The sequence below is a fragment of the Talpa europaea genome (assembly GCF_964194135.1).
Source record: "Talpa europaea genome assembly, chromosome: 7".
NCBI lineage: Eukaryota > Metazoa > Chordata > Mammalia > Eulipotyphla > Talpidae > Talpa > Talpa europaea.
The window spans coordinates 110,484,242-110,507,664 of record NC_140074.1 but is presented as its reverse complement, the minus strand read 5'-3'; the positions used below and the strand labels follow the sequence as shown (position 1 = coordinate 110,507,664).

At 46.6% G+C, this 23,423-nt stretch overlaps 1 protein-coding gene across 5 annotated transcripts in view; it reads left to right on the top strand.

Annotated features, from left to right (window-relative positions):
• MSI2 (musashi RNA binding protein 2) overlaps positions 1 to 23,423 on the top strand; it is a gene marked incomplete at both ends in the record, with an annotated part of 373,209 nt that overhangs the window by 235,438 nt on the left and 114,348 nt on the right. For all 5 annotated transcript variants that reach the window (XM_084236676.1, XM_084236678.1, XM_084236675.1 and 2 more), the window contains one exon: positions 8,574 to 8,622. In XM_084236676.1, the coding sequence (XP_084092802.1) occupies positions 8,574 to 8,622 (49 nt within the window). The remainder of the gene's footprint in view (positions 1 to 8,573; positions 8,623 to 23,423) is intronic.

Here is a 23,423-nt window from a genome sequence, read left to right as displayed (position 1 = left end):
TGGCATGAGTCACCTCTCAGTTCCCACAGGCAAGGATCTGTTTGTTAAATTCATAACTGCTATCTGATGAACATCAGTTCAGGGATTTTTGTTTTTTTAGTTAAATGGGAAAATGGAATGACTCCACAAGAATAAAAAAAAAGGTGGGAAAAAATAGGGCCCAGTCTTAACAATGGAACTAGCACATTCTGGCCATAGTAACACTTAGGAACCGTAATTGTATACCCCAAAAATGATTTAAATCATAAGCTTTGTTATGCATATTTTACTTCAATAAAATGAATTTAGAAGAAGACGAAACAGACGATTTCTCTTGTTAGTCAACTAATGTATCAGTTTGAATTAAAACAAACTTTCAGGTGGATGCAAACTAGAATTTTTTGATTCTTGATTCTTGGGGTGAATGAGCACCTCGCAGTATCCTCCAGGGGTGAATGCACCGGCGTGGGGTGGCCAGGAAACTGTTAGCAAGGAGGCAATCAGAACCTGAGACAGGCGGGCAGCCAGTCGGGGTGAGTCTTGGACTCTTGGATCCTGAGTCCTGGGCCCAACCCCTGCCGGTTCCAGTGGGGAAACTGAGGCTCAGAGGATGTATAATAATCTGTCTCTTGGGGTGGTATGAGGACCAAAGCCATAATCTATGGGAAAATATTGGCGGTCGTTTCAGTGAAAAATGAGCATTTCATTAGGGTTTCTTAAAGAGTCCTGTGTTTCATTTTTGGCCTTTCTGAGCTACTTCCAGGGCAAAACTGTGGCTCTCTCGTCTTAAGACCTAGACAAGGTGAGGATTGCCCTGAGAGAGCAAGTGAGTGGCCTGCCCGGTCCTGACTACTGGCTGGTGGTCAACGGCCCCCACTCTCACCCCCCTGCAGGCAGCCGAAAACCCTAGTAACACCCCTTTTATTTAGGGTCCACAACTTACACTGTGATTAAGGCTAAACTTAGTTGTATTCAACCATGTGGAATAGGGGTCTTGGCCTGGGCTGCACCCTGGAACCTCTGGGGAGCTGTAAACACTCCTCCGCTGTCTCTGCCTTCCAGAGTGCTGATTTCTCAGGTCTGGGTGTGGCCTGAGCAGCAGGGATTTTTACAAGTTCTTCAGGTGACTCTGGTGAGCAGTCAAGGCTGAAAACCACTGATCTGGATTTCAGTGAGAACTAATGGGATTTTCCAGCCTCCTCCAGTCTTCCCTTTGGGCACTGATTAAAGATAGGGCTCACTCATTGCAAGACCAGAGCATACTAAAAAGTCTTATTTCAATAAACTAGTCCCCATTTCTGAGCTTTGGGGCAGGACCCGATTTTGGTTTTGTCTGGGGGAATAATTGGAGAGCAGTGTCATCCTGCGTCCTGAGACAGTGCCAGGACAGGGCAGCCTGTGTCTCCAGCGCAGACTCCAGGCACTTCGATTCTGGGCAGCCCTGCCTCGTGTACGAGTCTCCAATCTGTGACTTGAGTGCTTGAGTTTATAGCGCATAATAAGGCCTGTTAAGCCCTACGCACTATAGTATCACGGTATTGCATTTAAGGGCGTTTGTTTAAACTAACGCTTGCAGTGTTGAGTGGGAACAGGAAGAGAGATTCAAGGGAATGTGTTCTGGGGGAGGCTGAAACATCGGTTTCTCCCCACCCCCTTTTCCTCCCTCCTTATGTCTGACCAGATAATTTAAGGATCATTTCAAGTACCATTTCCTGCTTTGTTCTTGATATGTATGGTATGTGGGTGTGTGTATTTGTGTCCCAAGAGGACTAGATATTCTCAGGGTGTGCTGGCCACAGAAAGCGCTGAATATCCTTGAAGAGCAGAGAGTTTGCAGAAGACCAGTGGGGAATTTGATGCTCCAGATGTTGTCCCAGTGGGCTCTGCAGTTCATTTTAACATTCTAGGCAGGGAGTGTTTACGGATGGCTCTTACAGTTCCTTCCTTTCACAGATGAGATGCTAACAACAGAGAAGGGAGGTGACTTGTCCTCGCTCCGTGAGATCCTGGTGGAGTTGGGATTAGAACCTGGATCATGACCTCTGTGCAACACCACCTGCCACGCTCAGCTGCCTCCCAGCCCTGCGTGATCCCCAGCCACGTCCTAGGACAAGTTCACTATGTCCCCAAATCAGTTTGACTTCACTCACCTTGTACTCGGGGAGTGAAATCTGCAGGCAGAAGAAACGGTGATCTGGGGGCACTCTAGGGCGAGAACCGTGGCACAACCAACTTGACAAAGAATTGCATTGGATCTCACTATAGGAAATTTGTGACTTGACCAGGTTTTCTCTTTAGCTAGCCATGGGCCGGACTGGCTACAGTCTAACCTCTGGATAGGGTCAGTACCATCTGGCTACTTCTACAGTCACCCAGCAAGGGTGTTTGGCTCACAATAAATCTTTTGACTCATTATAAAATAGGTTTGCTCATTCATTAAATGAATTAGGATTAGAGAGGCATCACCCACTGACTTGAGTGCTAATTATTGCTGATTTTCATGGTGCTCATTTAGTGAGGAACATGTTGCCAATTTCTTTTGGCGCTTCCAGGCTCTGTCTCCAACCTTGCTGCTGGGTGAGATGTAGATGAAGTCCCTTCACACCCTATTACAGGTATTCTGCTTGGAATGGGGACCCAGATAGGTTACTACTGAATCCACATGCTCCTCTTCACTTCCTGCTCCTTGCCTTTATTCACTCTCTGCTGGGATTGTGTATCTTCTGATAGATTAAAAGCTGCCTCTTCTTTTTTTTTTTTAGAACAGGGACTCTATTTAGGTTACCTGTTGTCACAGGAATGCTATGTAGCAACCACAAAACCTCAGTGGTGGACAATCTCGATTTCACATGTCTGGAGTCCACTGGGAGTGGTTCTGCTGATCTTGGCTGGGCTTACTTGCATGTTTTGGAGTTGATTAACTGTCAGCCCATCTAAACTAGCTGCAGCTGGGGCAACTGAGTGGCTTTGGCCCTGTTCCACATATCTCTTGTCCTGATTCAGCAGGCTAGCCCTGGGTATGTCCTGTGGCAAGGTGCAAGAGAAGATGTGCACAATCACTCACATCCTCTCAAAGCCAGACCCCAAATAGACATCCCATTTTGTCCACTTTATTTTATTTACTGTAAAAAGTCAAGTCCAGATTCAATGAGTGGGGACATAGACTCCACCTCTTTTGAAAAAGGAACTGCAAAATTATAGGATAATGGGTGTGGGCCATTAATGCAATCAGGTCTACCACAAACCTATATAATTTGCCTCTTAATTGTACTTAGGCTGATGCGTTGCTAATAGTGCCTAATAAATATATGTCACATAAAAGCAAATAAAGTTAACATTAGTTATTTTCTAATCAAGATTGAGTTGGCCAAATGGTATAGATATTACAGGAGTTAATCAGTTAGAAGGAAAGTTTGCATTATCCTGGCAGTATGCAAAAAAAAAGTTTACATTTTCCTGCACTGGGTGCAGGGACAGCTTGGTTGCCACTAAGGAACCCCTCCTCTTGTCATCTTTTCTGACATGGGTTCTACTGTTGGTATTTTCGGTCAGTGAGAAGAGAAACAGAACTATTGACACACCAAAGTACATCAGCTTTCTCTGGAAGAGAAATTTTGTTCCCTGTACCGTGTTGAGCGCTGAGTGTATGCTAAGGTGGAAAAGGCGGCCTTCACCCAGTGTCTTTAACTTTTGTTCTTATTTCTCATCCCTTAGAGCAATTCACAGAAAGTGGGGCCCAGGGGCCAGTAGCTGCATCCACCCACACAGCTCAGAAGCTAGCTAGAAATGCAAATGTGACTAAATTAGCAGCTCAGGGGGTGAGGTCCAGACCTGTGTTTTAACAAACCCTCTAGGTGATGCTAATGAAGTTTGAGACGCCTATCTGAACCCCCTTGGGCCATAGATACAGTGTAAATCCCCATCATTGACCCTCTGATGTGGAGTATGCATGTAGTACACACCTCTGAGGATGTTACAGTGTAGTTTGAACCTGTGGCATGCAGAAAGAGATGAAGATTTTTGGGGGCCGCAGCAGCATCCCCATCATCTTACTTAAAAGTTTCCCTGCTTTTTCAATCACATAATCCACCACTGAGGATGTTGGGACAGTATTTTAAACCTGCTGAAGAGTACAAGGCACATCTCTGAAACAGACCAGACATGGGACAGAGTGCTGAGGCTTAGACAACTCTCCTTCTGGACCCCTCCAGGGACCTGCAAGACTGTTAGGCCTGTGGGCCCCCACCTCTGGTGCAAGGAAACCTGCAAGGCTGGTGAGGGCACTGTCAACACAAAATTCATATGTAGGGTGGCAACCAGGTGCAGGGCAGGCAGAGGGGCCAGGAGGCCGAGAGGCTGGTAGGCCTCCCAGCCCCTGCAAGTCTGTATGCTCTTTGGGCTCTCTCTGGCGTTCTCTTGCTCTCCCTCTCACAGCCGTTCCGCCGTCGCTCCTTTCTGCCGCCCTTACAGCTTCAGCCTCCAGGCTTGGTGTGCACATTCATGCATGCCCACACCATACTCCATGTGTCCACCATCAGGCACATGGGCAGGACCACAGGTGCCGGTCATAGATGTTAGTGGCAGGAGGGTGGAAAAAGCCTGATAACGTCCATTTACCCTACGACATACCAGTGCCAATCAAGCGGAAGCGGGTGGTGTGGAAGGCATTTCACACAGTTAACAAAAAACTCCTAAGCCTAGCTCCCCTACCCTTTGTGTTCTTCTAGCACCCTGAATAAGGCCTGGCCTACGTGTTGAAGTTGATGGTTCTGTGTGGGTTTCCTGTGCGTGAGAGAGACAGACAGAGACAGAGAGAGTTGCCGGTTTGCTTGCTCAGGGTTGAATACCAGTTACCTTCCCCGTGCCCCTCATTTGTCCGCAGCGGAGACTCACACAGCCTCTTCTGTTTGATTCACATAGAACCGTGAGAAACAGCCCTGTATGCGAGGCCGTGTTTTTCATTCTATTCAGTCATTGTATATTCAAATTCTTCCAGTTTCAGCTCTTGTTGTTCTGCCAGATTTCCATCGCACTGATGGCTTCTCTGAATTAATAAGTGTTTTGCAATCGCTGAAAAGTTTTCTCCCCCCAAGCACTGAGACTTATCCATATTGATTTTCTCTTTCTTTCTCTTGCCTCTCATCACTACTTCTTAGATATTTTATTTTGTAAAGTGTTAATAGAATTTTTCTTTCTCCCTGACACTTTATCTATTCAGGGCGTCTTTGCAAGTCCCATTGTAGGACGGGACTGGAGAGGAAAGAGCGCTATTCTCTACCACAATGGCTGCCCTAAAAAGCAGCCACGGACCCTCCCCCGGCTCGCCAGGGTGGAACAAATGCTGGGGGGGCATCAGAAAACATTCAGTCTTCGGAAGGAAAGAAGGGCCAATTACGCACTGTTGAAAGGGGGGCTTGGAAATCCTTTTTTTTTTTTTTTCCAATTCAAAATATTTATTTCCTAAGGGGATCTGAGTTTCAGTTCCAAAACATGGCCAACACAGAAGGGAGGCTGTTTTTCTTACTGTTAGGCATTTTCAGCTCAAAATAAGGACTTGGCAGATATCTTAGAAAATATGGAGATAGGTGTGAAACAGATGTCACATTTACCTGCACGATACCCAGCAGGCCTCACCCCCACCCACCCGCACCCCAGGCACTGGAATTCTAATTGAGGCTTGGGTCTGAGTCTGCGATACCATATGCTCAAGTGTGACTACTCTGTGTGCAAACAAACCAGTTGATCTTCTGGTGGTTTTGCTCGAGTGGTGCTTGCAAGGCAGACGGCTGGGCTGTGTAATGCCCTCAGCAGGTGCCTGGGGGACTTGTCAACCCTGCCTGGCTAGAAAGGGGTCTGGTGAAGGCGCCCCCATCTCCAAACTAGCATTACTTACTCCCGTCAGCCTGGTGCCCAGGAGGAGCAGTCACCGAGCAAGGCCATTTTCCTCCCAGTCACTGACTTCAGAAATGGGGACCAGAAGGGGAAGGCCCCAGGAGTCTGTTTGTTCAGGCTCGGTTGCTTAGCAACAAAAGGGGGCCCTGACTCCAGAAGGGAATTTTAAGCTAGGCCAGAACCTTCTGGGTTTGTGTCTGGCTGGCCTACCCCCTTCTTCCGTTCTTACCTTGACTTTCTTTACTCCCTATTATATTTGATAGCATTTAGAAAAAATAGATTTGTCAGTAGGCACCATTTTAAACCCCGGTTTATTGCTTCTCCCTGTGTCCTCCCCTCTATCAGAGATTGTAGTCTGGGAGGAGAGAGGAATGAAGATTCCTTTTTTCAGCTGGCTTAGCTCAGGCCCCAAACTCATTTGTGCGCCTTTGAGCTCAAATGAACAGTGCCGGTCCTTCCCAACCTCATACACACACTGAAATTGCTCCAAGCTCCAGCTAACAGTCTTGTCTGCCCGCAGCTATGTGGGTTGGGTTGTATTTTTACTGCCAACCTTGGACACAAATGAAACGAAGAGACCAGGCTGTTTACCTGGCCTACCCAGGTGAGACGCTCATTGGTTAGGACAGACACATGTAGCCAAAAGCTGTGCGTTTTGTGCAGCAGAGAATTGGGTCATAAATAAAAGAGTGGAATCTGAGACCAGGTCTATTTCACTAAGTGTGAGCTTCTTGAGAGCTACATGGTTAGAGTGTGAATCCTGATATCTTGCTGCAAGAAGTATCCAGAAGGGTTTCAGGATGCATGGGAGGGCTGAGGAAGGGATCAGGAAAACAGACCATGTCTTTGGTATCTTCTTCTGTTTGATGTATTTGAAAAGACTCTAGCATCAGTGGATTTGCCTACACAGGCTGCTATAACAAATTACCACACACTGAGTGGCTTGAACAACAGAAATTTATTTCCTCACAGTTCTGGGAGGCTGAAGTTCGAGATTAAGGCAGAATTGGTTTCTTCAGAAACCCTTCTCCTTGGTTTGCAGACGATAACCTTCCTGTGTCCTCAAGTGGTCTCTTTTCTATACCTATTTCCAGATTTCTTCTCCTTAGAAAGGCACGGGTTATGCTGGATCATGGCCTCATTTTAACCTAATTACCTCTTAAGAGACTCTATCTGAGAGGCCTCCCTGGTGGCATAAGGGTTAAATCTCAGCAGTGTCACCACCCTGGCAGCCTGAGTTTGATCCTTGGCCAGGGAACTAATGCACATGGTACAGCAGACTTCTCCTGTCTCACCCGCTGCTCCCCTCAGCAGTGTAATTCAGTAGATCTGCCTGTTTTGCTCCCCACTCTGTCTCTGGTGAATCCTTTCATCTACCCTCCCACACCTCTGGCCTGTACCCCAGTTCTTCTATAAATAAATCTTAAAAAGAAAGCGAGAAAGAGACTTATCTCCAAATATGCTCACAGTCTGAGATATTAGGGAGTAGGACTAAACATATGCCTTGTGGGGAGGAGACACAGTTCCACCCATAGCCATAATGTTAGTTTCATTGTTTGTAACTGGAAACAATATCCATTACAAGGATAATTAAGTAAGCCATAGCTTCTCCATGAAATATGGAGGAACAGTCAAGATAGCATTTGCCATATCTTACATGCATTAAATCACTCAAAATCAGGAAATGGTGTTAGCCAGGATATGGAGAACTTAGAAGCCTTGCCCCACTGTCAGTAGCAATGTAAAATAGCACAGCTGTTGTGGAAAACAAGTATGGTAGTGCCTCAGAAAATTCAAAATAAAATTATCATATGACCCAGCAATTTATATACCCAAAGGAATTATAAGCAGGGTATCAAAGAGATATTTATATCCATGTTCATAGTAGCATTATTCACAATGGTCAAAACCCAGCATCCATTGATAGACAAATTGATAAGCAAAACACGGGGTAAAGATAAACAGTGGAATATTATTCAGCCTTAAAAAGGAACAAGTCCTGATACAGCCACAACATGGGTGAACCTTGAAGACATCATGCTAAATGAAACAGGCTAGTCACAAAAAGACAAATACATGCCATTCTGCTTAGATTGAAGTGCGTAGAACAGTCAAAGCAGAGACAGAAAACTGAATGGTGGTTGCCAGAGACTGAGCGGGGATGGAGTACGGGGATTTATTTTGCAGGTAGAGTTTCCATTTTATAAGATAAAAAGAGGTACAAATGAATGGTGGAGATAGTAATGAACACTATGGATATACTTAAATGGTTAAGCTGATTTTTTTTTTACATGATGTATATGTATTTTACCACAAACTTTAAAAATTGGGGAGAAACGGTAGTATTCATCTAATAACTGGGAATCATTTGCAATATTGTAATGTTGCCCAAAACGTTGAAAAATAAAGAATGGGGGAAGTTCCATATACAATATAACTTAAGTTATATGGAAAGTTATTCAAAATATATTAAACTAGGCGTAAAGTTTTTTTTTAAAGGAAAAACTGGATGGAAATACACCACATTAACTATGGTTGTGCTGGGTGAAAAGTGATTCGTGGCTTTCTGCTTTTTTTGTATTTTCAAATAGTTTTAAATAAGCATCCATGACTTCTATAATGGAAACCACCACCAAATAGATAAGAGTTTTAAATATCATGTCACAGTTCCTAAAGCAGTCTCTATCCTGTTTGTTTTGCAGGTGGAGGATGCAATGCTGATGTTTGATAAGACGACCAACAGGCACAGAGGTAAGACCCCAGTTTAAGAAGGTTATCCATTCATCCTCTCCTGGCTTTCATCCCTTCTTAGCCGTCAGTCCCACAAGTAAAAGATACAGTGACTGCTCCAGGATGAAGCAGGCAGAGTTGACCATCTTTTGAAGATATATTAGTGGAGGGCCACAGTTGCACAGAGTCCAGATCCGGGATAGTTGGGAAGCCATGTCCTTCTACTTGGGGATTTGTACTTGACTCTGCAGCCACACCCAACATGCCAGATGCACCTTTCCAATCCTGGCTTCCTTAGTCCTTGCTAAACCTCAGCACTAAGTGATCCAAGTGGAAATTATTCATAGCAATTACTCAATTAAGTTCTCAATTTGCATGGAAGGAGGTGATTTAGAAACAGACTGCCAATCTAAAGGACCCCAGAACAAAACAAAAAGCACAAGCCTTGTAGATTTATCCCTGTGCACTCTGATTACAGCCGTGGGAACGCCCTGTGGCCTCCCGAGTGTGTGGAAGGCATCTCTATTACTGGTGTGTTCTGTACTCCTACCCCGCCCATGTTTTAGAAAATGGGTCTCAAGTTAGGGCTCCATGAATCCCTGAAATGACACACAAAATGCTTTATGTCTGCACTTTTCTTGGAAGAGAACCCTGAGCTTTGAACAGATTCGCAAAGTGTTCTCTGACCCCATCCTCCAAAAAAAGAACACATTCAAGTTACTACTTTAAATAGAAAATTGGATGAATCTGGAAAACCGTCCCCAGAGGAAGCAAAGATTATGGTTTAGCTCCACTCTCCTGTTCTCCGGAAGCTCCTGGTTTCTGGGGTTACTATTAACAGGGTATTAATGAGCAAAGCTTCCAAAATGGGGTGGCAGGAAGCAGCATTCTTGAGAGACGGAGCCGAGTGAGCAGTGTTTCCTTGCCATTTTGGATTGCATTTAGATGTTTCTAGTGTTGTTTACATTCTTGCTGTCACCTGTGATTAGAAGCAGTTACCCATCTGGCTGTACATTCTTCTGCTGCAAGTGGACAACAGGCTGAAAGGGAAGCAGCAGTGGGGCGGGCATGGTTGCTTACAGGGGTGGGGGAGGAGAGGACAGTCCTGAGTGTGCCTGGCCACTGACTTCTGCTTCCATCTGCAGCATACTCAAGAGGGAAAAGGAAGATTAGGTAGAAAACTTGGGCATTCGTGATGTGTATGTTGGGAAGGGATGGGAGGGGTGGAAGCTGAGGGGTGCAGAGATGAGAGAGAAAAGGTGTAGGATGATTTGCCTTTGTCCTCTCTATTGCTCTGGAGTCGCAACCCAGAGAGGGAGAGGAAGGTGTCACCGGTGAGGGGCAGTCAGAATTGTCCTCCATCACTATCCAAATTTGTCCATCTTTGTGGCTTTCCAAGTGCTGCTTGCAATAGCATCGTCTAACTAGTTCTCACAGCAGCCCCCTGGAGGGTTGTTGTGACTTTGGGGAAATTGTCTAACTTCCTTATGCCTGCATGGCAGATGTCCCAGGGAGGGCAGGTTCATGATTGATTCGGGCAAATGGATGAAGGATCATGGAGCCATTAAGTCTTTAATGGGTCTTTAATGCTGAGGCGGGGGCAGGACGCATAGGCACAACAACGGGTAGGGGGGCAGGGAGGCAACAACGGAGCCTCCCGGCCCCCACGATCTCCATGATCCCTCTCTGACTTCTCTCTCTCCTTTGTAAAACTCTTTGGCCCAGGCTTCCGCACTTACAAGTACATGCGCCCCGTGCTCTCGGTGTCTGCAATCATAGCACGCGTGCTCCTTGCTCACGCTCCTTGGTGTGCATGCCCCGTGCCTGTGCTCCCAAGCACTTTTTGTAACAACACGTTATCACGTGTGGGCAACAAAACCTAGCGGGAAAACAAGGCCGCAGGTGGCAGCCATCATGACCAGCGGTGGGAAGACGAAATAGCCTGATTTAACCCATTTTCCTTGCAAGTCCTCAAATGATTCTTCTATGAAATGTGGATGATAACAGTACCCCTTCCTGAAGAGATTATCTGGGGAGGGGCGTGCCGACCACATGGTCTGCTTTGCAACATTTCCTCTTATCATCATCACCATCACCTCCCTTGTGCCTCTGAGGTAGCCAAAGCTCAGAGGGCAGACACTCCCCTGTGGTCAGAGCAGGAAGGAGCCCCAGGACTGCCAGTTACGGTTACAAATTCTGCTTTCCCTCTGTTGTCTCTGCAGAGGGCAGGCGGGTTTGTTAAGAAGAGTGTTTTCAGCTAGCTGCTTGTCTGCAGGGTGGGCGAGGCCCCTCTGGAGTGGCACTGTGCTCAGTGTTAGGACTGGTAACCCAGGAAGGTTCCTGAGCGGCTCCAGGCAGTGTTTGTCACTCTCTTTTGAATATCAGTGAATAAAGGTGTTTTGATCTCTTGCTCTGTGTCAGGCCCTGCGCTGGAGGAGATGATAATTCATCTCCTTTTACTCTCACAGCTACGCGGGCCAGTGACTCAGTGTCAGATCACTCAGCTAGTCAGCGACAGAGGTGGATTCAGGCTAGGGACTTCGGGCTCCCTGGGCACAGTCCCAGAGGAGGCACCAGAATAAGTTCTCCCCTGTTTCTAACCCAGATGCCTCTGACTATGTGTGAAGCCTCTTTCTGAAGGCACAGGGTGCAGTGATGGGGTAGGCCATGCCTCTGTGACTGGGCAAGGGAGATGTTTCCCTTCTACAACCCAGTGCTTGGGATGGCTTCAGGGACATCATTTCTCACAACCCACATCGGAGCTTTTTGTAAGCATTAGCAGGAAGGAGTGGGGCAGAGTCCCTGGTGCATGCCGGGTCCTGCCCCCAGCCAAGGCAAGGCCTGCTCAAGCATCCTTTTGCCTTCCAGAGTTAAGACGCCTGTGGTGGATGCAGGCCCACTGACATAATTCCTGGAGCCAGGACAAGATGCCATGCAGGGTCTCTTATTCTCATTATTAAAGACTATCAAGATGACAGCAGAGCATTCAACCACAAGCGGAGCCTTACTGAGCGTGGGGCCGTGTGCACAGGTCACCCGCCCAGGAAGGCTCCTGCGTGGATGCAGGCTGCTGGGGCTGAAAAGATGCAGGAGAGGTGTGCCAGGGAGGTTCAGCCTCCCTTTTCCTGTCCAAAACTCTGCTTCCCTTGTGCTTTCTGTGGAGCTTGGTGGGAGCCCGACCTGTATACACTTCCCCATTCCTCTGAACAACCAAGAAGGAGTTTCTTTTTGAACTGGGTGCAAAAGCTGGGCTAAAACTTTAGTGATTCAGAGCAGTTGGGGGAGGAAAGAATTAAAAAAAAAAAAAACCTGTCACAATAGACGCTCAGATCATATATGTGGAGCAAATGGGCCCACATCCTTGGCCTGGGGAATGTGTGTTTGGAGTCAGGTGATAAGCACAAGAAAATCAAATCCTTCTGCAGCCACCTAGCCTCAACCTTACCTTCACCTCCTCAGCTTCCTGTTTTCCATTATCTTATCAAGAGGAAAATGCTGCAGTGGCAGAAGTTGAGGACACCTCTGTGGCTGGCACTGCCTCCAGCTTTCTTCTCAAAGAGGCTCAGACTATTAACCCCTCAGTTGCCACAGCCCTTGCTCAGCAATTCTCAAACTTCTAACCAGGCTCCACCGGGCTGCCTGGGGCATTGCCTGTCCTCAATCCCAGGTTTTGGCCGGGCTCCCAGACACAACATGCTATCATGGGTTCTGCTAATGAGACCCTGGTTAACACTTTCAATAGAAACAGCCACAATTTCTATACCAAGTATCCTATATGTATGTGCATGCACTGTCAAATCTTTATGGCAGGTAGTTATGGGTGAACCAAGCTGCCCACTGTCCATGCTAGTCAGAACTGAACTTGGACGCACGCCCAGCCTGTCTGACCCAGAGCATATGCCCTCTTGCTGGACTATTGTGCACATTTATTTCCAGATGGGGAAACTGAGGCATGTCGAGTTTGGGAATACTGCAGGGCAGGTTCCCACCGCCAGGCAGGAGCTGAGATGCCAGTAGAGCTGGTGTCTTCCTTGACCCCACCCATCCCCTCATTTGGTGACCTGCCATGAGATTATTTGTGCCCAAGGTCAGAGAGAGAGTAGCAGCGTTCCAGTTTGTTTTAGTCATTTCATTTGCTCTCTGAAAGTTGCTCCAGGTGGTCTGAAAAATATTGGACTGATCGTCAAAGGATTTAATCATTGGGGGAAAGTTTGTTGTAGGTCCTTGCAAAACTCAGATAAGATCTTAAATTCAGCATTCGGTATTGATCCCAGAGGGGCTGGCAGGGAGGAGGAGGGCAGGAAGAGACAAGGGCCCAGGAAGGGAGGACGTAAGGGAGGAGCTCTCTTCCCTCTCTCCTTCCACTTCAGTCCCAAGAAAAAGTGGAATGTGGAGATATTGTTGCTGAAATACATCTCATGCTCCCCTCCTTAGGGGGTGAGGTAGGCTCCCAAAGCCTTTCCCAGGGGAACCTCAGCTATCTCTCCCTCTCACTCCAGGGCTCTAGGATCATGAACCCTGCCCTGCTGGTCCTCCCAAGTCTGGCCTTTCAGGGGAGAGTTGGGCAGTTGGGGGCCCAGTGGAAAATGAGCTGTCTTTGAAGCTTATTGGATTCCCCCAGCAAGGGTCAGCTGGGGAGGGAATGGCTTTTGGCAGAGGAGACTTGGAGGCACGCCTTCTCACTCCCGGTGGCTTCCATTACCCAGCAGGCCTGTTTGCTCCAGAACATGGCTAGAGGCAAAGGGACAGGATAGACTGAGAGCAAAATGCAGATCAGGGTGATGGATGAGTCCTCTCTCAATGGTTAGCAGTCGCTTATTAAGTGTAAAGTTAATGACTTTGGAGAGGAACCACAGCTCTGAGACATTCGCCGGCCTGCAACAGGGCCCCTTCGCGTACTGACCTCAGCTTCCAGTGGTTTTGTGAACCTCAGAAGCACCGTTGCTGACCCCTGGACAGAGAGGGCCCTTTCCCCGGGTGACTGTGGTCTGTGCACCGACGTGGGTGCCTGCGGCCAGAGCAAGGCTCTGCAGGCCCACCTCAAGGCAGTGGGGCCCGACTGGGCTTTTCAAAGCCCGCACAGCTCCTGCTCCAGAAAAGCAGCTGGCTGGAGTTTAAGGTCTCTGTAATTTGCATAATCAGTTTATTTGTTAAAATGGTGCCAGTAAGATGTAGCTGAGACTGTGATAGAAGATAATGCTTCTCTAGAAAACAACCCTTAATGTCCTGACTATCTGCCAGACACTCACTTTTGAAATCCACCTCTGAAGTCCAGGCTGACTCTTTCATGTACACTCAGGGTGATTAAGAATCTCGCTATAATTATTTACTTACTGGTGCCTATTTCCTTACCCCCAAAAAGGGGTGGGGGGGTGTAAAAAGGCATAAATTAAATGATGTCAAGGATAATGTGTGCATGTTTTTCCTAATGAGATTCAAAATTCAGACTTTTCCTAGGGAAATGGGATGGTATGACTGGGATGGAGGAAGAAGTGTGTTTGTCAAGGAGGCCAAGTCCCTTTGGGTAGGAAAGGGTTGTTGGGTAGGGTTTGCGGAGTTGGTGATGATGACATGAGTGGTGATGTGACACCAGGGCACCCAGCAGGGTCAGGGTCCAGAGCAGGACAGGTGGCTGGGGTCTGTCCTGCTGGAGACATGCTCTTGCCACTTCCCCACCTCTCAAGTCTGCTCTCTCCTCCCCTGTGGTAGTTACTGATGATGTTAGGTGCCCATTACACTCTACTCAACTTTGAGATGTGATAAAAGGTTTATGGGAAACCTGTAAACCAATAGTGGATCATTATTGGTATTGATCTTAATTCTGCACCTGGATTCTGCCAGGTGAGAGAAAAGTGCCAACCTGGCATAGATGCGGCAGCCAAAGGGTCTTGACTATACAGAGGTCTCCTGGTATGTAGTGTGCTATGGCCACGGAGCACGCCGGCTGGGCTCTTTAATGCAACTAGAGAGGGTAGAATTGGGTTAGGTGATAACCTGTTTTCCTTCCAGAGTGTGAACTGCTATTTAAGAAAGATGTTGATAAACCAGAACCATAGGAGACAGTCATCAGAATGGGGTAGAAACTTAGTGCTTGAATTTCCCCAGTACATCCTGCACCTAGGGGCGGGTGGGGGGCTGGCTGTGTTGTGGGCATCAATTGCTGCCTTTGGGTACTTGAAGAGATTGTATTACGGGCCTCCCCTGGTGGCGCAGCAGTTGAGCGCTGGGTTGCGAGGCTGCCCACAGCCTCTGCAGCGCCAGTTTGTTCCCCGGCTGCCGGCGAGGGTCCCACAAAAAAAAAAAAATCGTATTACAAAACAGTTATGTGCAAGCTTGAAGTGGGGTACACACTGCAGTTAGACTGAGGAAGAAATATCCAACAGTGGTATAAATGGACAGCCACTTTCTTGCCACTTGATTCTTAGAAGCCAGTCCAGAGCTCTGTATTTCTAGCTGGATTCATTCCAAAGCCAGGCTAAGCGGGGGTGGGCATGCTTGTGCGCACCTACCATGAGGACAACCCCGGCCTCTTCACATCCTTGTGGGGTTTTGTTCAAAGGCCATGCAGTCTTACCACGCTGCCCACCACCACACACACACATACACACACATTCATTTTAAGGCCTAATCCGTCACCTGACACACAACAGGACTTATCCAGTTTTGAGGACTGTGTGGCCATGGAGGAAGAGGAGAGGAGCTGGGTAGAGAGCCTGGCCCCCCACCCTGAACTCTCTCAGAAACCAGCCCCTGGAGTTGTCAGCACATTTTATTTTCTTGTTAAATAAACACCATTAGCCTTCCCAAGAATTGATGCAAACAAGACCTCGCAAATAACCAATTAAAAGGGCAGGGTTGAAGGGGAATGTGAATTTGAAAACATGTAGAGGAGCCATTAAAGATTCCTGTAGATACCCCAGCCCTGGAAACATCGATCTAAGACCTTAATTTTATTTCTGACAGGAAAGCGAGGAGCACACTTTAATTTTTTTCCCCCTGAGCTAACTAAATTCCAGAAGCGCCCATTCTGGTGCTGTTTCTTGAGATATGAATCAACACATAGCATGGCTTCTGTTCACCTGCTTTCCTTTGTTGACTCAGAATAAGAACACCAAGCTCTCAACTCCCTAGCAACAGGGCCAGGGGATAAGGGTACCCAGTGCCAGCGGGGGCGGGTAAAACCAGGGGAATTTGGCACCCTGGATGCACTGGTGTGTAGTGTACTTTAGCCAAAGCATAAATCTTAAACTTCTTTTCCTTGGAATAAAAGCCTTGGCACTGAAAGGGTGGTGAGCTAATAGATCTTCCTGCCTCCCTCCTGGCTGTGGCCCGCGGAAGCAGAAAGGGAGTGGGCCCCGGGGTCAGCAACTTCATTGACCCAGAAATGGTTTTTGTGGAGAGGGACAATGAGGCTTTTGTTCAGCCCAGTTCCCAGAGAGGCCCAACTCTGGCTCTCATGACATGGTTCAGATCTTGGTGAGGGCGGAGTGTGGAGCCCAAAGAGAAAAGAAACTTTAGCTTGGTGACTTGATTAAAAACTCCCTCTTTCTTAGTACTGAGGTGCTGCTAGGGGCTACAGAGGGCTGATCTGGGGGAGCCAGAAGCTGGGGGAAGATGCCTCCACTGGGACTTGAGGTTCCCAGCGGAGCCCCAGTTATCATGCAGCTCTGGACCTGGGCTTCTGTTTCGAGTTTTGAGGATCCGGGGACACACCTAAGCTCTCTGTACCTCTTTATCGGCATAGGGTTGATACTTGATCTCATACTTGATCTCAAATCACAGCTTTCCCCTGGTCTGAGCTCGGGCAAGTTCTTGAAGGGCTTTGAGCCCCTGTGGAGGTCAGCACACCTGCTCTGTAAGAGTTAATGAGTCTCCTTGGTATTGCCCACAGCACATGGGCAGAGCCCAGTAGTTTAGTTCTTTCCTGCCCCCTTAAAGAAGACCATTCATTAAACTTTTGACAATCGGCAATCTGTATTTGAATATTTAATCGTCACCGAGCTAAAGGCTCCTTTTTCTTATTGAAAAATAATGTTTTTTGTGGCTATTTTCCCTCTCCTTTTGCATCAACACAGATGCTCCAATGTGCACAGGTATCTCTGCAGGGGGACCCCACAAAACTAGCAACAATGAGTCATAACGGAACAGTGATTAAGAGCACACACTCTGGAGTCTGCTGAATCCAATCTTTGACTTAATAACCGCGTGACTTTGGACAAGTTACTTACCCCTTCTGAGACTCAGGTTCCTCATCCATAAAATAGAAAGGGTGACACCACATTAGCCTGAAGCTTATTTTGATATTAATAATAAGTGCAAAGGACTTGGCACCATCTCTGGTCAAAGTAAGCCTGGGTGTTTTATGCACATGTCCATCTGCTCATGGACGCAGAGACATAAACAGAAAAACAGCACTGCTTCTGGGGAAGACAACTAAGTGGCCAGACTCATTTACCTTTTGAATTTTTGTACCATGTGCATTTGTTACTACCTATTTAAATATTTACCTTTTTCAGTGCAAGCTTTTAAAGTTTATGTCAATTTGAATTGTAAATGTAATGATATGACAACATGAGAAATTTTCAAAAGAAAAAAAACCCTCCCCAGCACTCTAACACAATAGCTGTTTTCACTTCTACCTTGTTCCTGACATGTGCGTATTTTAAAACCATGGCTGTCATGGGGTTGGGGTGCGTATATTGTCTCGCACTTTGCTGAGTGAGGTCTGGGCCCTGCCTCATCTGAGTTTTCTGTCCTTCCAAAAGGGGGACCGAGGTGTTCCAGGACCACAAGACAGAACTCTATGAAGCTGAGACTCTGTTGCCTCTGAGTCACCTCTGTCTTTTTTTTTTTACATAAACATAGATAGATGAGGGCTTTCTTAGTCATTTCTGCACCTTCCAGACTACATACTGTTAAATGGACTGGCCAGGCTGGCCCCCATATGAAAAGAAACCCAGGTCGGAGGGGAGAGATGTCAGAGCAGGTAGACCCTCCATTTCCAGTTCGGAGTCTTTTTAAAGAAAAAAGCTATACGCATTTTCCTAAGTTATTATTAATAAACACGTTGGGACCTTACACCATGTGGCAAATCCAGAATCCGCCCATGTCCTGATATTTATAGCTTCAGAGTCATGGCAACTGCCCAGTTCTTGAAGCTTATGAAATGTCTCGGTCTTGTAGCAAAGGCAGGCCTTTGCTTAGAGAGCTTAGGCCTAAAGGCATGCTGCTGGGTTCACATTCCAGTGCCAGCCCCCGTCAGCTGTTATTAAACATCTCCTGGCCTTGGGGTTCCCATCTGTTAAATGGGACTAGTGTTACTAAATTCTGGATTTGAGGTTTATGTGAGATAATCTGTGCAAAGCATCTGACATTGAAAAGACTGAAAATGCTAGCTTTGTTATCATGCAGTCATTTACTCCTAAGAAGATTGTGACTGTCGTCACTTGAGGAATGAAGGATCAGGCTTGCTGACTGGAGAAATGTCCACTTCTAAGAGCACTGTTGGCAGATGCTGTCAACTTTTCCAAGAAGGGAGGGTATTGTGGGTTGAATTGTATCCCCTCCTCCTAAATATATTGAAGCCCTAACTGCCGGTGTCTCAGCATGTGACCCTATTTGGAAATAGGGTCTTTGCAAATGTAATCAAGTTAAGATGAGGTCATGCTGGAAGAGGCTAATCCAATGTGACCGGTGTCCTTCTAAGAGGGGGGAGGGGGGGGAGGGAGGCCATGAGAACAGATGCGGGAGCGTGTCGTGTGGCTGCAGAGACAGATGGGAGGTATGCAGCTGTAAGCCCAGGATTGCTGGCAACATCAGAAGCTAAGAAAAAGACACTGGACAGATTTTATCCTAGGACCTTTGAGACAATGAAGCCCTGCGGACTCCTAGCTTCCAGAACTATGAGAGAACATTCTGTTGTTTTAAGCCTCCCACCCCAGTGCTTGGTGGGGCAGTGCTTTCTCTCAGACCACCAGGTGGGGCGCCAGTGGACAAGCATAGCCTTTACTCTCTGCAGCGTCCTCTCCACATAACACCTGCTCCCTTGGCAGAATTAGAAGCAAGAGAAATAGGAGAAATGACTTTTTGCCTAATTCAGAACAATGCCCCCAAATCCTGACAGAATTTATGGCTTACCTGAGTCTAGTTTAGGCGAAGCCCCTGAAACTGACCTCAGGGTATTCAAGACAGTTTTGGGGGAGACACTTGAGCATCTCTGAAGTTTAATTTCCAACTTAGTGACCTCTGGGGCTCACTCAGTCATTTCTTTATAAGCCCAGGAAGAACCAATCCATTTAAAGGTGTCAGTACCTCCAACTCCAAGAATGCAAGCTGTGTTCATTAATGACCAGTGTTTCCAGCTGGTTCATTCCTTCAACTTGCCTATTTAGGGAAATAAGACAAAAGAAAAAGAAAATGAGGAAACCAGGAGAGCCCATAAGAATGATAACAAAAGTCTTGCCATCCTTACATTCCTGTCTTGACATCCACCCTGGAAAAAAAATAAGAAAGCACAGCAAGAGAACACTGAACTTCAAAACCTGCCAAACGTATTTCTTGGTTTCTTTATGTTGTCCCAGAAACCCTTCTAGGCAGGAATATCTGCCAAATTCAGCCCTAGAGTGAGTTTCTGAACTAAATTAATGTGATTGAGGGTCAGAGTGGTAACACCTACAGGTCACGGCTGTAGGATCCTGTGGGCACAGCAGTAATTAATAACTTCAGCACCCATGTGGATGTGCTGCTCTTAACCCTCAGGTTTGGTTGGCAGACCCAGCCGTGTGTAACTGCCATGATTTTACAACAATCAAAGTTGTGTGCCTTTGAGCACTCCCTGCAGAGTTGAAATGTCTCCCTCAACTTGCCACTCCATCTTCAGATCAGGAAACAATTGAAAGCCCCTCCTTCTCTCCAAATGTTTCCAGCATTGGTGCTTGTGCTCCAGCACCCCAGGCAAACCCGGTGCCTCTGCACCAAATTTGCAAAGTACGCAATGCTGACATCCGATTTATTATCTCAGAGGCTGGGCCGGTTCTGAGATGATTCATGACTCTGCTTTCACTGCCGCTGGAGGTGACATCATCCATTTTGGGCCCAGAATAGACACAGAAGCAACAGTGGCCCCTGTTTTGTGACTCTTGCCAGCCCTGGGCTCCCTCGGGCCTCACACCCAACTGCTGCATGTTTGCTAAGCAGGATGCTTGTGGGCCCTCAGAGTCTGTTAGACCAGTCTCCTTAGTGGGCAGTCAGCAACCTATTTCAGTGCTGTTGAAGTTGCACAGTAAAGAAGAGAAGGGGACTTCTCCCCAGGTCCCTTCTCTCCCTTGTGTTCCTTTGGTTGGAATTTAGATTTCACCCCTAACCCAAAGGTTGCTTAACTTGAATGGCCTCACTTAGCGGCAGGGGTGGTTGAGAAGGTCTGGGTGACATCAGTCATCCCACAGCCCAGCATTAGATGCCCCTGATGATGACTGTTGTCTTGTCAGAGGTTTGGACCACATCAGCGGTTTTCAACCCTGGTTGCACATTAGCATCACCTGGGGAGTTTTTAAAACATACTGATGTTCAGTGCACCTCAGATCAATTAAGTGAAGCCCGAGGATGGAGCCTGGAGGTTGAGAAGTTTAACTGGTGTGCACAATCAAGGTGGGCTCGCTGCCCCACCCCTTGGTCAGGTGATCGCCCACGACCCTTCCCTCTTTAAAACCCACCAAGGCAGCTCAGCTGACCAGGTCTTTGATCCTGACCTGCAACTGGGCGATGGGGTGGAGGGCTTGGCTGGGAGGTGCTGGGAGGGTGCAAGTAGCTCCTTCAGATGAGTAGGCCTCCGTGACGCCAGTGGGGAATAGGACGATAAACAACTGCTGTTCTGCGCTGTAGCCGTGAATCTAGCTCCTCCTCACCAAAAATGCTTTGCCGACTTGCCCTCACATTAGGGGGTTGAGGCTAAGCGAGGGCGCTGACGATGCTCAGGCCCGGAAGGCTGCTGCTGGTCTGTGGCATTTGTGGGGCCAGGCTTCTCTCCTCTCCAGCTTCACCCCTTAAAGGTCAGCCTCACTGACCTCCTGGGCATTTCTTTAACTCTTTAACTCCTAGGCCCTGAAGGTTATTCCTTGGGCTGCCAGGAACAGTCTTTCTCTCAGGACTAGGCTTCAGTGTTCTTCCTTTGGGAAAATCTTCCTCAACACCTATCCACTCTGTTCATGTGCTTTGTTCTACTCAGTTCTTAATGATGATGCTATTTGCTTATTTGAATCTTCTCTCTCTCCCTTTATCCCCAGTGGCTGGCAAATAGAATTAATATGTGGCAAGAGGGTGGGTGGGAGGCAGATTCTCCTCACCTTGCTCTCTTTGCATTTGACTAAAAAAAAAAAAACCTCACTGCTCACCTCAACTTCTTTACTGTGTGCTCCATCCCCAAGCTAAAACTTAACTTTAGCAAAATGGGAGTGCAGCAGTCTCCTCTGGAGGGTAGTATAGGAGCTACAGGAGTTTTGCTGAAGTGCTTTTGGGGAGCTGAGAGGGGTCCAGAACACTTTCTTTCTTAGGCATTGGGAAAACCAATCACCACAAACAAGTTCATTCTTCAAAGGGAAAAAAACTGCCTTTGGTGGCATAGCTGCTCTTTCTAGCAGACTTGAAAAACTGAAAATACTTTAATTTTTAAAAAGCAAAAATCAGTCCTTTACGCCTACCTCCAACCTATAATTTCTGGTGGGGACTGGGGAACTGGGAGGAGGGGTGCTTAGCCAGGGGTTTCAAACACTATGTGCTTCCCTCTGAGGCCAGGTAGAAAAAGGTGTACTTGCAAATGGGCTTCTAAAGTTCCTCCCCGCTTCCAAAATCACAGGCTTGGCATCTTAAGTCTTTTAATTAAGTTTGATTCATTTGCCCTGGAAAGATTTCCTGATTCAGCTAGTATATTTATGTATAAACTACTCTGGAAACACCTGGCAATTTTTCTGAGTGACAATAAGGAAACAGTCTGAAAATTATAGTTGAATTTGTTCCCTCCCCCATGCTGACTTACCTTTTTGAAAAACGGATAGGATTTATAAAAAGTTTCATTTTGCCCATAGTACTAATCCTGTTTCACAACAGACATGTGTATCAACAATACCTAATAATGTCCCTTTATGTATTTTTTTAGAGCTCTAGTTTGTAATGGACAATTGAATCATTCCTTGGCAGATGGGAAATCGGCTAATTGCATGTGCTTTATTTATTGAAAATGTTCAGGTAGGCCCCAGAAGAGACTGGTGAGCACATACGAAAAAGTTACCCATCATCTTAATGACTTGATTTTCAGAAGTTAAAATCTGGGTGTCCCACTTGGTTTGCATCACAGCTGCTTGTGTATGAGTGGGGTGTAGTGCCCTTTGATTTGGAGGTGGCTCCTGCATGGCTTAAAAAAAAAAAACAAATATTAAAAAGATATAAATGATCAAAGTAGGAAACTAGGTCCTCTATTATTTTACTTTATTTTAGTTTTGTGGTTCTTTTGTTATGAAGCTAATTAAAGTTCCCTAGTAAAATGGATGCATAAGCTGGCCTAGTCAATTAGCAGTATTAACTTTTCCTGTGTGTGGTACAAGTGGCTTCCATAAAGTGGGTTGAATCCTAAATGGCACCTCCTTTTCCAGTTCCTTCATTTCATTTTTTTTTAAATGTATATGATTCTCTAGCAAAATATGGGGGGTAAGGCACTGCAGGTAGCCTAGCAAATCTTGCTGCCAGGGCGGTAGCAGCTGGGGTAGAAAGAGGAGAGCAGCTGTGGTTGTGTTATTAGTCATTCCACGAAGAAATTGATTTGATAAATAATAAAGCAGTGATATTAGCAACACATGCTTGCAGGTCAGATGACTTCGATGAAAGCCCCCAGTTAAGTGTGTGTAATGGTTTGACAATATATCTGCCTTCTAAAAACATCCTATTTTAAAATGGAAATTGGACTGCTCATGCAAGTCTTAGCAAATATGCCAAGACCATTACCAAAGGGAGCTTGGAAATCTAAAGGATGATCTTTCTATTTAATTTTGCCCCCGCCCTCTCTTGCAGACAAAGCTTAAACTTACTTTGTTTCCCTGTCCCTGCCTTTTCATCTTAACTGTTTTGATTTGTAAAATGCTATGCCTCACACTACACTCCTTTATGATGATTTACTATGCTATTCTTATCTTTCACCTTAAATCCTTGATAAGAGCATTTTAAAAATGAAATTGCTACCTGACACTATTATAAAATCTTGGCTGGCAGCCAGGGGAGAAACAAGATTGGGGGGGAGAAAAAGACCGAGTTCAGAAAAAGGGAAGAGTTTTAAAGGCACCGTCTAGTACTGTTTTCCCCCTGGATTCTGGAAGCTTTTTTAATGGAACATTAGTCCAACCTGGCCAGTGTCTGTCCCTATTGTGTAGTGAACTGTGGGTGGAAAGTGGGTAAATCGAACAGTGAAGGGGGGTGCTTTGGCCAAGGGTAATCTGTGCAGATGAAACTCATGCATAGCCTGTGCTGTGAATTGAAACTTGATGGACAGACGAACAGACAGCTGGCTGGCATTTAACCATGTTTATAGCCTGGAGCACATGCTCTCCCAACATACTCTTCCCCTGCTCCTGTGCTGCTCTGTTTAAGGCAGGTTACAACAGACTCTTTAGTTACAAAGCTATGGTGGCCCCCTTGCTAGAATAAGGGTGTGTGCTATAATGGAAACTTCGGCTGCGTAGTGTCTAGAGATCTCCATTTATCCACAAAAGGCATCTGTGATGGGGGGGCATCATTAAATAGAGCTGTCTGTACTAGCGGGTCATTTAAATTCTAATATA